At 40.4% G+C, this 13,791-nt stretch overlaps 1 protein-coding gene across 1 annotated transcript; it reads right to left on the reverse strand.

Moving 5' to 3' along the window:
- Window positions 1-7,454: 7,454 nt before the first annotated feature.
- On the reverse strand, window positions 7,455-13,512 carry LOC115365508 (C-C motif chemokine 19-like). Its single transcript, XM_030060549.1, has 5 exons — window positions 13,489-13,512; window positions 12,219-12,379; window positions 10,247-10,370; window positions 9,962-10,076; window positions 7,455-7,882 (listed from the first exon to the last, which is right to left on the reverse strand). The coding sequence occupies exons 2-5, from the start codon at window positions 12,283-12,285 to the stop codon at window positions 7,850-7,852; spliced, it is 339 nt and encodes a 112-aa protein (XP_029916409.1). The 5' UTR covers window positions 12,286-12,379; window positions 13,489-13,512; the 3' UTR covers window positions 7,455-7,849.
- Window positions 13,513-13,791: the final 279 nt, after the last annotated feature.

Consider the following 13,791-nt stretch of genomic DNA (forward strand, 5'->3'; position numbering starts at 1 on the left):
CTCCAGTGGCTCCTGTGTCCTTTGTTCTGAACTCACCTCACTATATGTGACGCTCGCTTACTGTAAGGAATCGGTTTTCCAAGTAAGTTATGTGTTAATGTACTCATAATTATTATGCTACCCATTTTTACTGGTTTGGGGTCAAGTGCTTGTGTTTCTGCCACTAGGTGGGTCTGTTGTTTTAGAGAAAATGATCAGCTGTGATTTCATGACACAGCAGCAGCTTACAGCAACACAGATGGGCAGTGCTCTAATAATTAAATACTATTGCTGTTTCTGTGCCACTTTTTTTAAAAAAAAAAAATTAATCAGTACAAGAACCTCATGTCCATTGACCTTTAGGATCATGGTCAAGGTTTGGCACGAACATGAGGGTGATAGCAGTTCAGAAACGTTCAGAAAAGCTGGTAGACAGGATGGAAAATTAAAGTCACCTTAATAATGGAAATTTTGGCTATGGCTGGTAAGTTTCCCTGCTCTACCAGCCATCATTTGCATGTTCTTTTCCCCTTCCAAAAATAAATTTGGCTCTTGAAAGTGTAAAAGTGACAGGGACTCTGCCTCCTTTTGTAAATGCTGGCAGGCAAAAAGTCAGTTTCCCACCCTGAGTAACACCAACCACCATGCTGGTAAATCTTTTGTTTATATGTTTGTTGACTACTAAACACTTCATGATTTTGCTCATTTTTTCACAGATTTGCTTTATTACTTTAGAAGGGCCACATAAATTTAAACTGATCACTAACCAGGCTTCTTATGGGTTCAATGTGTTTATACACTATATTACCAAAAGTATTCGCTCACCTGCCTTTACTCATACTATGAACTGAAGTGCCATCCCATTCCTAACCCATAGAGTTCAATATGATGTCGGTCCACCTTTTGCAGCTATTACAGCTTCAACTCTTCTGGGAAGACTGTCCACAAGGTTGAGGAGAGTGTTTATAGGAATTTTTGACCATTCTTCCAAAAGCGCATTGGTGAGGTCACACACTGATGTTGGTCGAGAAGGCCTGGCTCTCAGTCTCCGCTCTAATTCATCCCAAAGGTGTTCTATCGGGTTCAGGTCAGGACTCTGTGCAGGCCAGTCAAGTTCATCCACACCAGACTCTGTCATCCATGTCTTTATGGACCTTGCTTTGTGCACTGGTGCACAGTCATGTTGGAAGAGGAAGGGGCCCGCTCCAAACTGTTCCCACAAGGTTGGGAGCATGGAATTGTCCAAAATGTTTTGGTATCCTGAAGCATTCAAAGTTCCTTTCACTGGAACTAAGGGGCCGAGCCCAGCTCCTGAAAAACAACCCCACACCATAATTCCTCCTCCACCAAATTTCACAGTCGGCACAATGCAGTCTGAAATGTACCATTCTCCTGGCAACCTCCAAACCCAGACTCGTCCATCAGATTGCCAGATGGAAAAGCGTGATTCATCACTCCAGAGAACGCGTCTCCACTGCTCTAGAGGCCAGTGGCGGCGTGCTTTACACCATTGCATCCGACGCTTTGCATTGCACTTGGTGATGTGTGGCTTGGCTGCAGCTGCTCGGCCATGGAAACCCATTCCATGAAGCTCTCTGCGTACTGTACTTGGGCTAATCTGAAGGTCACATGAAGTTTGTAGCTCTGTAGCAATTGACTGTGCAGAAAGTCGGCGACCTCTTTGCACTATGCGCTGCAGCATCCGCTGACCCCTCTCCGTCACTTTACGTGGCCTACCACTTGGTGGCTGAGTTGCTGTTGTTCCCAAACGCTTCCATTTTGTTATAATAGAGCTGACAGTTGACTGTGGAATATTTAGGAGCGAGGAAATTTCACGACTGGATTTGTTGCACAGGTGGCATCCTATGACAGTTCCACGCTGGAATTCACTGAGCTCCTGAGAGCGGCCCATTCTTTCACAAATGTCTTGTTTCACAGTCTGCATGCCTGAGTGCTTGATTTTATACGCCTGTGGCCAGGCCAAGTGATTAGGACACCTGATTCTGATCATTTGAATGGGTGAGCGAATACTTTTGGTAATATAGTGTATGTTGCTGGAAAATGAGCATTAATGCTGTGAAATCATCAGGGCCAGGCAGTGGCTCTGCACAGCTACAATGCAGTGGTTCTCAAAGTGTGGTTCCCAGGACCCCCAGGGATCCATGCAGAGGTTCCAGAGGGTCTCATAACAACATCAGGAAGAGTTAAAGGCAGAATGAGACGGATAAACACAATATTCAAAGTTGACCCCTCCTCTGTGGCGACGCTAACTGAGTCTTCATCTCCTAGGATGGCAATGAAATGAAATGACCGTCCAAAATCACATCACTGTAATATGCAAAAAATCTGAACAGTGTGTCACTCTTCATCCTCCTCCTCTCCCTCATTGCTCACCAGCAGGTCGAAGCCAACCCCAGATTCATTCTTGTGGTGAAACGAGCTTTGTCCTCCTGGCGTTTTGCCTCGCCAGATTTCATTTTTTTTTTACAGTCCACATTAGTGTTTTTCATAGCTTCCTATTGGATGTGGTGCCATCGATCTGCCACCGAGCTGCGCTGTGATTGGCTGGGAGCTACTCACCCGCTGCCCGAAGGCCCAGAAGAGTCCTGAGCTCATCACTGCAGACACACACACACACACCGACACACACTCCTAGTGGCTAGTGATGACTGAGAGGGATCATTTGTGTCTAAACATTGTTTTTTTTAAGGAAAATCATACTCATTCTGTGTTGAAAATTCACAGATCATTCAGAGTGACCCTAGTTTGAATGAACAGATAGGAATGACATCTCTAATCATGGCTTTCATTCTCACAGTGTACAATACAGACAGTTCACAGATAAATCAACAACAGTATTCTGCATTAATTTGTCATGGTAAAATCCTGTCAAAAAGACCCGTGGCCTGCTACGTGTCTTTATTTTTGTTGTAAAACCCTAAAATAATGGATAAAACTACAGGGGATGACCGCAAATGCAATGTGATGCTGATATTGGTGTTTAAAATTCCTGATAAAAATTCCTGTATTGCGCATACAGAGCAGGGAAACCAAGTCTGGACAGGCCTCATCACTGTCGATTTCTTAACCACGTCCATCTTATGTATTACTGAAGAAACCGTATTTGCATAAGCTGGCAGCTTATCAGTTTGATAAGTAACTGTGTCACTGTGACGTGCAATTTTACTTCACACATTTTTCCAGTGAAATTGCAAGGGGGGTATCAGATCCTCTTTTGTTAAATGCAGTGTGGAAAAAAAAAAAATAAGCGGTGTGTGTGTGTATGTATGTTGAAGGGATTTTGAAATATGGGGTATAAAATTTCACAACAACACTGCCAGTGGCATGAAGAGACCCTCTGTATTACTTCATACTGACGTAACAGCGGTTGAACGTGAAGCTCGAGGCGCCTTTCTTTGGAATTCATTTGAACTCTTTAACCTTACTTGCACTTTTCCCTTGTGTGATCTTTCACAAAACTGGAACTGGGAGGACACGGTGGCTCTGTCCTTATGACTGGTTCCCCCGTCATTTTGTTGATATAGAAACTCATGAGGATTTGTCACGGTGGACAAAAGCATGAGTCCCGGTGAATTCCAAACAAATATTAATATAGATGTGAAATGCAATCCCTTATCTATCCAGGAAGTTAATTTGAGGTTTAAAGGGTGAATGGGAGTTTGCAGAGGGATTAACTGAAAATCTAGGCCAGGGGCGGCGACGGCGGCTGAGAGCTCACACTATTTGAGCTAACGACCCAAAAGTCCAAGAAAAATGAAAAATACTCTCCTCTTCCTCATCCAGTGCCGGCAATCTGACAGGCACTTAACCTCCGTTTGCTCCGACAGGTGTCAACGGTAAAAGGTTTTGGCTTTACCAGCCAGCTCTCAGGTATGAAAGCCTCTGAAACTGGGTGTTGCAGGAAACAAGCTTTCAGGCTCTGGCCAGTAAAAAAAAAAAAAAAAAAAAAAAATCCTTGGATAAACAAACCCTTGACTTAATAAATTACTGTTTATTATCATTGGTTTGAGACTAAATTTATCTTGGCAATTTGCCTTCAGTATTGCCAAGTGTGGTGAAATCACTTCTCATCTAACCACTTCATTTACACTCATGCACGTCTATAATTTATCAGTCAGTTAATCAATTAATCAGTCAGCCAGCCTTTATTTATCTAGCACTTTACATACAAACATATGTAACACAAAGTGCTCAACACAGTAAAACAATGAAAAAAATAAAACAGGAAAAACTATTAGAAATCTCCTAAGCCTTTTTCTGTTAATATATGTATACTATGTACATTACTATGTATATTACTATGTATATTGTGTTTATGTACACTTACATATCCCACCATAACCGCACCACATATGCATATTAATGCATATTTATTTGCACTATTCACACTGCCACTGTATACTTGTATACTGTACATATGTATACCTACATATCCTCTTTTTATATCCTTTTTATTTTTATATTTTTATATTTTTTACTCTTATATTTTGCACGGTATGTGTGTGTGTGTGTGTGTGTGTGTGTATGCGTGTGTGTATGCGTGTACTGCTGTTGTCGACACCAGGAATTTCCCCATTGTGGGATAATTCAAGGCATATCTTATCTTATCTTATCAGGTTGCAGTGAGCAAACACCAGAGGCAGGATCATGTAAGAAACAGATAAAACTCTAAATCGCAAAATAAAAGTTCTCATAATTTAGTACCCATACGCATAGTTATTAGTAAGTGTGCTTCCTCTTCCTCGCAAATTACACCTCTGCAGGTCACACTGCTGATTGTCACAATATCGTGTGTGTGTGTGTGTGTGTGTGTGTGTGTGTGAGTGTGTGTGTGTGCTCCTCGTATATTTCTTATATTTGATGTACTTTTTGTCCTCGAGTTACCTTTGACCTGCTCCCAGGTTTCTCTGCTGCTGTTGTTTTCTTCCTTTTCACCTCTTCAGCAGTGGATTGCACTTGTCATTACAACTTAAGCCCTTTTACAGCATTTCACAGGGGTTTCTATTTCAGATGAAGTCTTGTTGAATGAAGGGCTCCCCTCTCACCCCCACACCCCACACCCGCCCTCTTCATCTATGCAAAATGAGCGGCTGGGAACTGACAGTTGTGGTTTTTGGTGGAAATTTACTCGCATGCGCTCTTTTCTCTGTTCTCTCTCATGCACAAACAATCACACAAGGTAAATATAAATAATTACCACAAGTGGCAGCACTGAGCAACCAAGAGAGTACATTCATGCCGTATTAGTGTAAATAGGATTGTTATCTGTTGGTAAATGGTAAAATGGCATGGGCCTATGCATTATATCCATAAAAAATAGCAATATATTGATAATGAAACAAAAATGATCAGAACAATGAATTCCAAATGTTTTTCTGAAGTGAACAAGTTTGGTTTCTGGCTTTCAGTCACATTGAAATCAGTAATATCAAACACAACAGTTCAGTTTTCTCAGTGAGTGCGATCTCAGATTTATTTTCCTATTAAATGCTATCAAACGGCTTAGAGCTTTTTCATCTGAATCAGCAGGATTACATTCAAAATAATTATAGAAATCACAATAATCACAAACTTTGTTTTCACACACAGGGCGGTTTGCTGTAATAACACATATGAAGAACAATAACAGGGCATTTAAAAAAAAAAAAATAGAGGTTGTGGTGCACTTTTTTTCCGTGTTAGAGTGTGGTCATGCCGAGCAGCCAAAACCACATCTTTTAATTTAATGTGGAAGTGGCGACATGAACACTTCCTCTAATTCCATCTAGCTCTAGTTTGGCTCAAAACCTTGCCCTCCCCCATGAAAGCCAACTGGACCATCATCCAACTTGTCACTAAACAATGTAAAGTAAGTACAATATTTTTTCCACCACAGGTTTTGGTCTCAGTAATAAATTTCACTTCTTCTGTGCTTCTGTATTGCTACTTTTACAAAAATACATGGGGTTATTTCATGTCGTGTTGGTGCAGCGATTGACGGGTCGTCTGTGCATCGCTCCACATCGATTCCACCCCTTTGACTCATTCTGGCCACTCTGGCTCTAAAAAAAGAATGACACAACGGCAAAAAACCATAAACAAAGTCTCCTGGCTTCAGAGCAAGCAGTCAGAAGCCAATGGGTGATGTCCAACTCATTTTGTCCACTGATATTTACAGCAGGGGCGGGGAACCTCTGGTTAACAAACGACTGCTTTTTTGTCGAAGTAAAAGTCAAGCCAGTGTGCCTAGATTGTGGTGATGCGCTCGCCGTGATGAAAAGGGCCAATCTCAAGCACCATTACAGCTGGAAACATGCTGAACTGGATGAGTTGCAAGGAGAAATGCACTTAAATAGTTGGAAGTTGACGATCTCCAGTGGAGTTTGGGTGCCCAAAAAGCAGCTTTCACCAGACCGCAACCTGACAGAGACAATGTTATGCAGTGAGCAGTGGTGAGTGAGCTTATAGCTGAGAAACCTCATTCAGAAGGAGAAAATGTGAAGGAGTGTCTATTTGCCGCTGCAGAGTTTCTAGCACCGGACAAAGTAAAATTGTTCCAAAGTGTCAGTTCTGATAAACAACAAGATACTCAGGAAACATCGAAGGATGCTGCTAGAAATTTCCAGTTTTTCTCTCTGTGATAAAACAGCGTCCTGAGGAACGACCTACTGCTGTGAGCAATTCTTTTCAAAATGGACTCTTGGAAAAACATAGAACCACTCAGGACTAACTGACCCAAATCTGGAAAACCAACTGAGAATAGCATCATCATCATCATCACTATCATCATCTGACATCAGACGCCTCACCAAAGAGAAGCACCTCCAGCCATCGGCATAAGGTTAGTGTGAAGTTTGACCAAAACGATGCATGTTAATTTAACAAATAAATTTGCATTATTAACATTAAAATGTTAATAATATTCTTCAGATACATTTTAATCCATTCAATAATTTTCTAGGCCCTCAAAGGATGTTCTAAAAATTTAAAAGGCCCTTGCTAAGGATGTTCCCCACCCCTGATTTACATCCTGTGGTTACCACCAGGTCTATTTGAAGTGGCTTACACTCTGGAGCACCTCCTCCTTTAGCTCAGTCTGCTTTGGCAAACTAAGATGCCTGAAAATGTGCAAACTGCAGGACAGAGCCCCTGTATGAGTGTGTGTGTTGTTCCTTTGACTGATGCTCATATTCGACTGTTTCCTCCTGTGTCCCTACCTGGTCGAGCAGACATAGTAAAGTATGGTAAAGAGCACAGGCAAGTCCATTATCCTTTGCTAAAGTTTAAGGGATGGCAATCAGATTCATCTCAACTTTTGTGGACACGTCCTTGTTTAGTTGTGATTGAGAATCTAAACGGTTTGGACCAAAGGAAACAAACCGTGCAATTATACCTTTTCGACTCTAAGTACAAAACTGGCATGTTCTCAAACCTAATATGAATTTCATTAACAAACAATGATAAATACAACCAGAGCTGGGAAACAATCTTTATTTGAAAAGGAGAGAACAATCAAAGAAACCCATGTAAAAAAAAGAAGAATTTCTGCTGCCTGAGTTGAGTTAGTTTCACAAACACTAACAAATTAAAATGAACAATACTATTTGCCACTACCATTCACATAGCTAAAAAAATCTGCAACACAAAATTCAACAAAGAGTACAAAAATATTTCAGTATAATTAATCAGATCTTCCAATTAACATAGCATCTTTGGCCAAACAATATCAAAAACTGAGACTGCTTTAACAGGAGTTGGAGTCACGACTTTGTGTTCTTGTTTGATCCATCCCCTCCTTTCCCAGGCGCAGGGTTCTTCAATTTTGTAGCCATGGCAACGCAGCGAGGAAGGGATGAAGATCAATTTCAATTTACTTTGGCTTCAGTCCCTTGCAGCGATTGCCCTGGAAACACACAGACATGCAAATCAGAAACTAACGTCAGTCAGTGCTTCAGACCGAGGCTCCTATGTAAGGGAAGACACGCTCCTCTAAAGGTGGCAGTGAATCATGACCACATTCATTTTGAGCCGTTAGTCACCGTGTTGGGTTTCCTGGAAAGCCAGCGGCTCTGCTTTACAGCACAAAACGAAACTGCTTTATGGCACAAAACAACAGGAGGGGTTGCCCTTCACCTGAATGCATATTTGCTTTTATTAAAGCTCTTATCACTTTCTATCCTTCCTCTAGCTCTTCAGAACAAACGCCAGGAAGTGAGACGGATTCACAAAGTAGTAGTAACGTCCTATTTGTGACAGAAAGCAGCAGAGGTTTCTGGGAAATGCAGTCTTAATTTTGAGAAACATTACCCTACAATACCACTTTTCAACCATGTTTTCATTTGTTTATGATCATCATACCAATTTATCATAATTAATTAGATTAGATTTATGCTTAAAATTTGTATATGGAGCTGGCACGGCGCCCCCCAGTGCCACCACAACAAAAGTGAGCACCCGGCATAAGTGACCAAGTTTATATCAGTTTTAGAAAACACTTTGGTTGTTTTTTTTTGTTTGTTTGTTTTTGTATCAAAATTTTACCTGTGTCTGTTGTCAAAATGACTTATTCTATTGCATTTTTTCATTTCGTTCTTTTTTTTTTAATATATTATGCTTTGGTAGGTTAGTTCTTGATTGCCATTCAGAAAGCCTGACAGTGATCTAGAGCTGCTCAGAAATACACATGAGGCTGATTTGTTTGTTTGCTTTAGGACAGCAGACTCGTGCTGAGGAGCTTCTTTTTCTACACTTTACTTGTATCTTTGAATACTCACTGAATACAAGACACTTGAAGTATGAACTGCATTAGTTTTTGCACCACTGCACACAATTGGCAATACGTGGTGTGTGTTTAAAGATTATGCTGTCACCAGGCTGCTGCTACGGGTGAAAGATGAATGAGGTGAATCAATTAATACTTTCACCCGTTGGCTTGTGTCCAACAGCCTCAAGAGTCAAAGCCAATGTTAGCTTTTGTGGTTTCTCAATTCAGTGACTGTATCTGAAAACAGCCTCTGGCTCTGGTTAAGTTTCAGACAATCATCAGACCACATCTATGACTAATCCGTCTCACCATGCAAACTGCAAACGATATCTGCAAACGTAACTCCCTGCTCCTTTCAAAAGTCTACATCTTCATGTCTAGAGTTTAATTTCATGAGGAAGTTTTTTTTTTTTCTTTCTTTCTTTCTTTTTTTTTTTTGCTGTATGCCGTATGCTGATATTTGCAGGGCAACATGACAGCAAGTGTCACGATATTGCATTTATCACAGTGTGAGCTGAAACTGCTTCTACAACTATGCAAAACAAAAAAAAAAAATTGTTTGAAGAAGATTGTGGGGAACGACAAGTAAATGAGCTAATTTCTTTGACTCAAGCGTTGCTCTGTGGATCACGTGTTTTGAATTTACCATTGGAGCCTAATGATTGATGGTCATAAAATGGTCATATTGTGTGTTTGACAAAGTTTATATAATATATATTGTATCATATCTTAGTGTATTGTGTGATATTATATCGTACCATATCGTAGTGTATCATATCGTATTGTGTGACAGAGTATCATATCATATTGTAGTGTACTGTATCGTATTGTGTCACATTGTGTCATATCATAGCGTATCGCAACATATCGCATTGTATTGTATCGTAGTGTATCATATTTTATTGTATCATATTGTAGTGTATCGTATCATATCGTATTGCATTGCGTAGTATCGTAGTGTATCATATTGTATCATATCATATCATATCGTAGTGTACTGTATCGTATCAAATTGTAATGTATTGTACTGTATTGTATTGTATTGTATTGTAATGTATCATATGGTATTGTGAAGTATAATGTCGCACCATATCGTATTGTTTAGTATCATAGTGTATTGTATTGTATCGTATTGTTGTGTATCGTAAGGTCACATCTAACATTTCACATGCCGCCCTTTCGAGGGCCAGAGCGATGGATTCATTGACGGAAAAGTACCTTGTTCTTCCTTTTCTGGCAGAAAACCTTGAGGTCATCCACATGTTTCATGAGCTCATCAACCCACTGCCTGTTGGTGGGGGCGCAGAGATGTATGCCCTTTCTGGTCTCAAAACTATAAGGAAACAGCATCATCAGAGTGAGCGTGAGAGTCACATTCGCAGGTTCAAGCAGGACTTAAAACATATATATATATATATATATATGCATAAATGTACATACTCCAGATTGCCCTTAAGCAGTAACATCATATTTTCCATTTCAGTTTAGCAACAATAAACATACATCACAGCCTCAATCGAGCAGCCTTGTCCAAGGACCTGGCGCTTGTAGTCTCTGACCAGTCTTTTGTCAATGGCAGTTTCACTGGTCCTCAGGCAGCAGTCGACAACCATCTGGCCCTCGGTCACTGAGAGACACAAAGGACATCAGTTCAGTTCAGTCCAGTTCAAACCTGGTCAGTCAAAAGGATTTCATGGCAAATCCTCCTAGTTCAGTTCCATCTGAAAAGGTTTTATTCTCATAATGAAAAGCTCAACTTGCAGACAGGGGAAAGACATGATTTCACAAACACAATTTTGTTTGTTTCTTATCACATTGAATGTGCTATGAACATTGAATGTTTCATTCAAGAATGTGTGTATTTTGTTTGGTTCCTGGATTTTGGACCGTCCCTCAGAAGCCAAACATTGGGAATGGGGAGGATATGGCTGATTTTAATTGCATGTATGTTTGTATGTGTATATGCATTATGAAGATCTATTGTCTTTAAATAAAAGACAATAAGAAATGTCTGTAAAAAAAAACAAAACAAAAAACAATAAGACAATTTCCCAGTCTGGGATCAATAAAGTATACCTATCTATCTATCTATCTATCTATCTATCTATCTATCTATCTATCTAACAACAAAATCTTAATAAATGAAAACACAGTAAATCACATAAAAAGTCATCACAAATATACCATACAATAAGAAAACAGTCGAAAAGACAACAACTCAGCCCTGCAAAACACAAACTTTGTATACAGTATCACTTTTTGTTTGTACTTATGTGTGATTGTGAACACACGCTTGGATGACGAATTGGTTTCTTCTGGGAATTCAGAACTTGAAATCTGGCATGCTGCCACAGAACAGCAAGCGTTCAAATCCACTTTGGTTTTAAAGCAAAAACACAACATGGTCATCTCTGGGGCAGAGACAGTTTCTGCAGCTGCAGAGGAGCTGTCGTGTTACGCAACTCAGTCAGAAATTCAGTGTGTGTCAGTAGAGGATGAGGGACAACAGAAACCGAAAAGACCAAGCACCGTCTGAAATTTCTGTAGGTCCTCATTGGGTTCGATATTTATTGAACAACTTGAGGGATTTAATAGACAAACCATGTCTTACAGTCTGTTAGTAAATAAATAGTAAATAAATATCTCTATTAAAAACCTTCTGTATCCAATGAAAATCATTGGTATTTATGTAATCGGTTCATTATGAGCCAGTGTATTAGTCCCAGTGAGCTTAGCCAAGCTTGGCTCGAGTTAACCTTTTACTTTACTATGCAACAGGGCAGGATAGGGGAAATGCAGCTATGTTTACTCTTGGCTATCAGTTCTCTCTCTTTCTCTCTCACTGTCTGTCTGGCTCTCTCACCCACACTAGCACACACAAACACAGACACACACAAACAATGGACCTGCACACACACCTTGTTTGTGCTTGCTTTCAGTCAAGTTTTGTCTGGTGGCATAGGATTATGAAAGTAGGGCCGAGGTAATTTGCGTCTTTTTCTGCCAATCTGTCTGTCATTAATTGTAATTACAAAGGAAGCGACTGCATGTCTGGCCAGCTTTTGCACGGATGCTCAGCTACAGCAACTTATTTAACGGCATGGTGTGCCACAGCTGCATGGATTTTAATATTAAACAGATCAATTTAAGTGAATTTCAAGGCTTAGATAGACAAAGCGGTTAAAAAAAACAAAAAACAAAAAAAAAAACACAAGCACCAAAAGCTAAATTCACTCCAGTTATGCAAAAATTCACAGATGTGTTTATGTGTATTCTTGCATATCAATTCTAAATACAGTATTTTGAAAGTTTTTTTTTTTATTAAAGCAGCAGAATTCCTTCTTTTTCCTCCATGCTGCAATTTACACCCATTTCTATCAGCAGTAATTTGACTCAGTAACTGATCATCTGCAGCACTAATGCCTACAGGAGAGATACACGATAAGGACATGAGATGTGACTGGAGGGAGCTCACCTGTGTAGCAGCAGCAGGCGATGACGAGGACGCAGAAGAGGAGCTTTGCATCACAGCGGGGAGCCATTGCTTGTTGGTGTCGCTGGTGGTAGCCGGTGAGAGTCTCTCGCACTGGACGTGTGCTGATTACTCAGTGACAAGCCTGGTTCCCCTGTCAGCAGCTACAGCCACAAGGCATGTGAGGATAAGAGCCTCTGTCACACACTTTTAAAGCATCCTGTTTGGTTTCACTTTGAGTCTGAGTCCTCCCACTGAGCAGGATTTTTTTATTTATTTATTTATTTATTTTTATTTTTATTGTGGCATCTTATGGTTTGTACTGTCATCACACAAAAATGTATGTATGCATTTTTGTGCGCCTACTTGTTATACATATAAGCTTGTCTGATATAGTCACGAAACTCAGTTCGCATTTAATTTGAAGTTTTTATAAACCACAAAAAGAGCATAACAAATTACAGAAACAGATGAACAAAGGTGGGAAAAAAAGCACGAGAGGAAAGATGTTATACATTTTAATCACTTCCTCCCCCTCTGTACACAAGAGCTGTTTATTTCATTGTCTTCTTTCTTCTGTAAAATAGGAAATATTACTGTTTCCGATCACGCTGAGATGACACTCTTTCTGCATGCACTTAACAAGACATGCAAATCTCAGTATTACATGAAAAGTGACCCTGCCTGAAAATCATTTTATATTAAATAACTGTTTTCCATGGATAGGACAACACTGTAAGTATATGTATGCCTTTCAGCTGCTTGTACAAGGAAGAGAAGTTGTACAACAGATGTACAACTCCTCCTTCTGACTCATTCACCATAAGCACCCTGAACCCAGCACTTTTTAACACTTTTTTTTTTTAACACTTTTAACCTTTTTCACGCACCTTTTATCAACATATTTATTATCTATTATCACTGTGTGTGTTTTTATGTATTTTACTTCTGTGTCCCATGATTTGTGTTGTTTTTCTCTCCATCGTCATGTGTTTCTTCCCTTTGCTGCTGCTTGTGACATTTTAAATTTCCCCTTGGGGATTACTAAAGTAATCTATCTATCTATCTATCTGTCTGTCTGTCTGTCTGTCTGTCTGTCTATCTTGTGAAGTCGCAGATTATGGAGACGCCCATCAACCTTGAGGAACTCTTGCGGTATCCCCTCTCGCTGGTTCCGCATGCCCTTGGCTCTCCTGATGGCTATTTTGCCAAAACTAACAAGGCCACTATCCTGCACCACCTGCTGAAGGACAGGGATGAAGAAGTACCCTACCCCAAGGATGCGCTCTACATACAGGATGGCAATGCCCTCTTCCACATGATGTCCAACCTCCCACCAACCTGCTACCAGCCAGATTCCATCAAAGCCCAGGAGAGGCTCAGGCGTGGCTGTACTGAGAAGTATATCATTGATGGTCCAAACACCTGGAAGCCCTATGACTTCAAGTCATTCCTTGGCAATGAGGTCAACAAGAAGCAGCTGTGTGACCTGCTTCTCAAGGTCTGGGGGAGCGATGAGGCAGCGTCCCGGACTGATAAGAGCATCAAAGCAGTGGTGTGTGTCGACGGGAAATCC

Source organism: Myripristis murdjan, chromosome 9 (genome assembly GCF_902150065.1).
Source record: "Myripristis murdjan chromosome 9, fMyrMur1.1, whole genome shotgun sequence".
Classification (NCBI taxonomy): domain Eukaryota; kingdom Metazoa; phylum Chordata; class Actinopteri; order Holocentriformes; family Holocentridae; genus Myripristis; species Myripristis murdjan.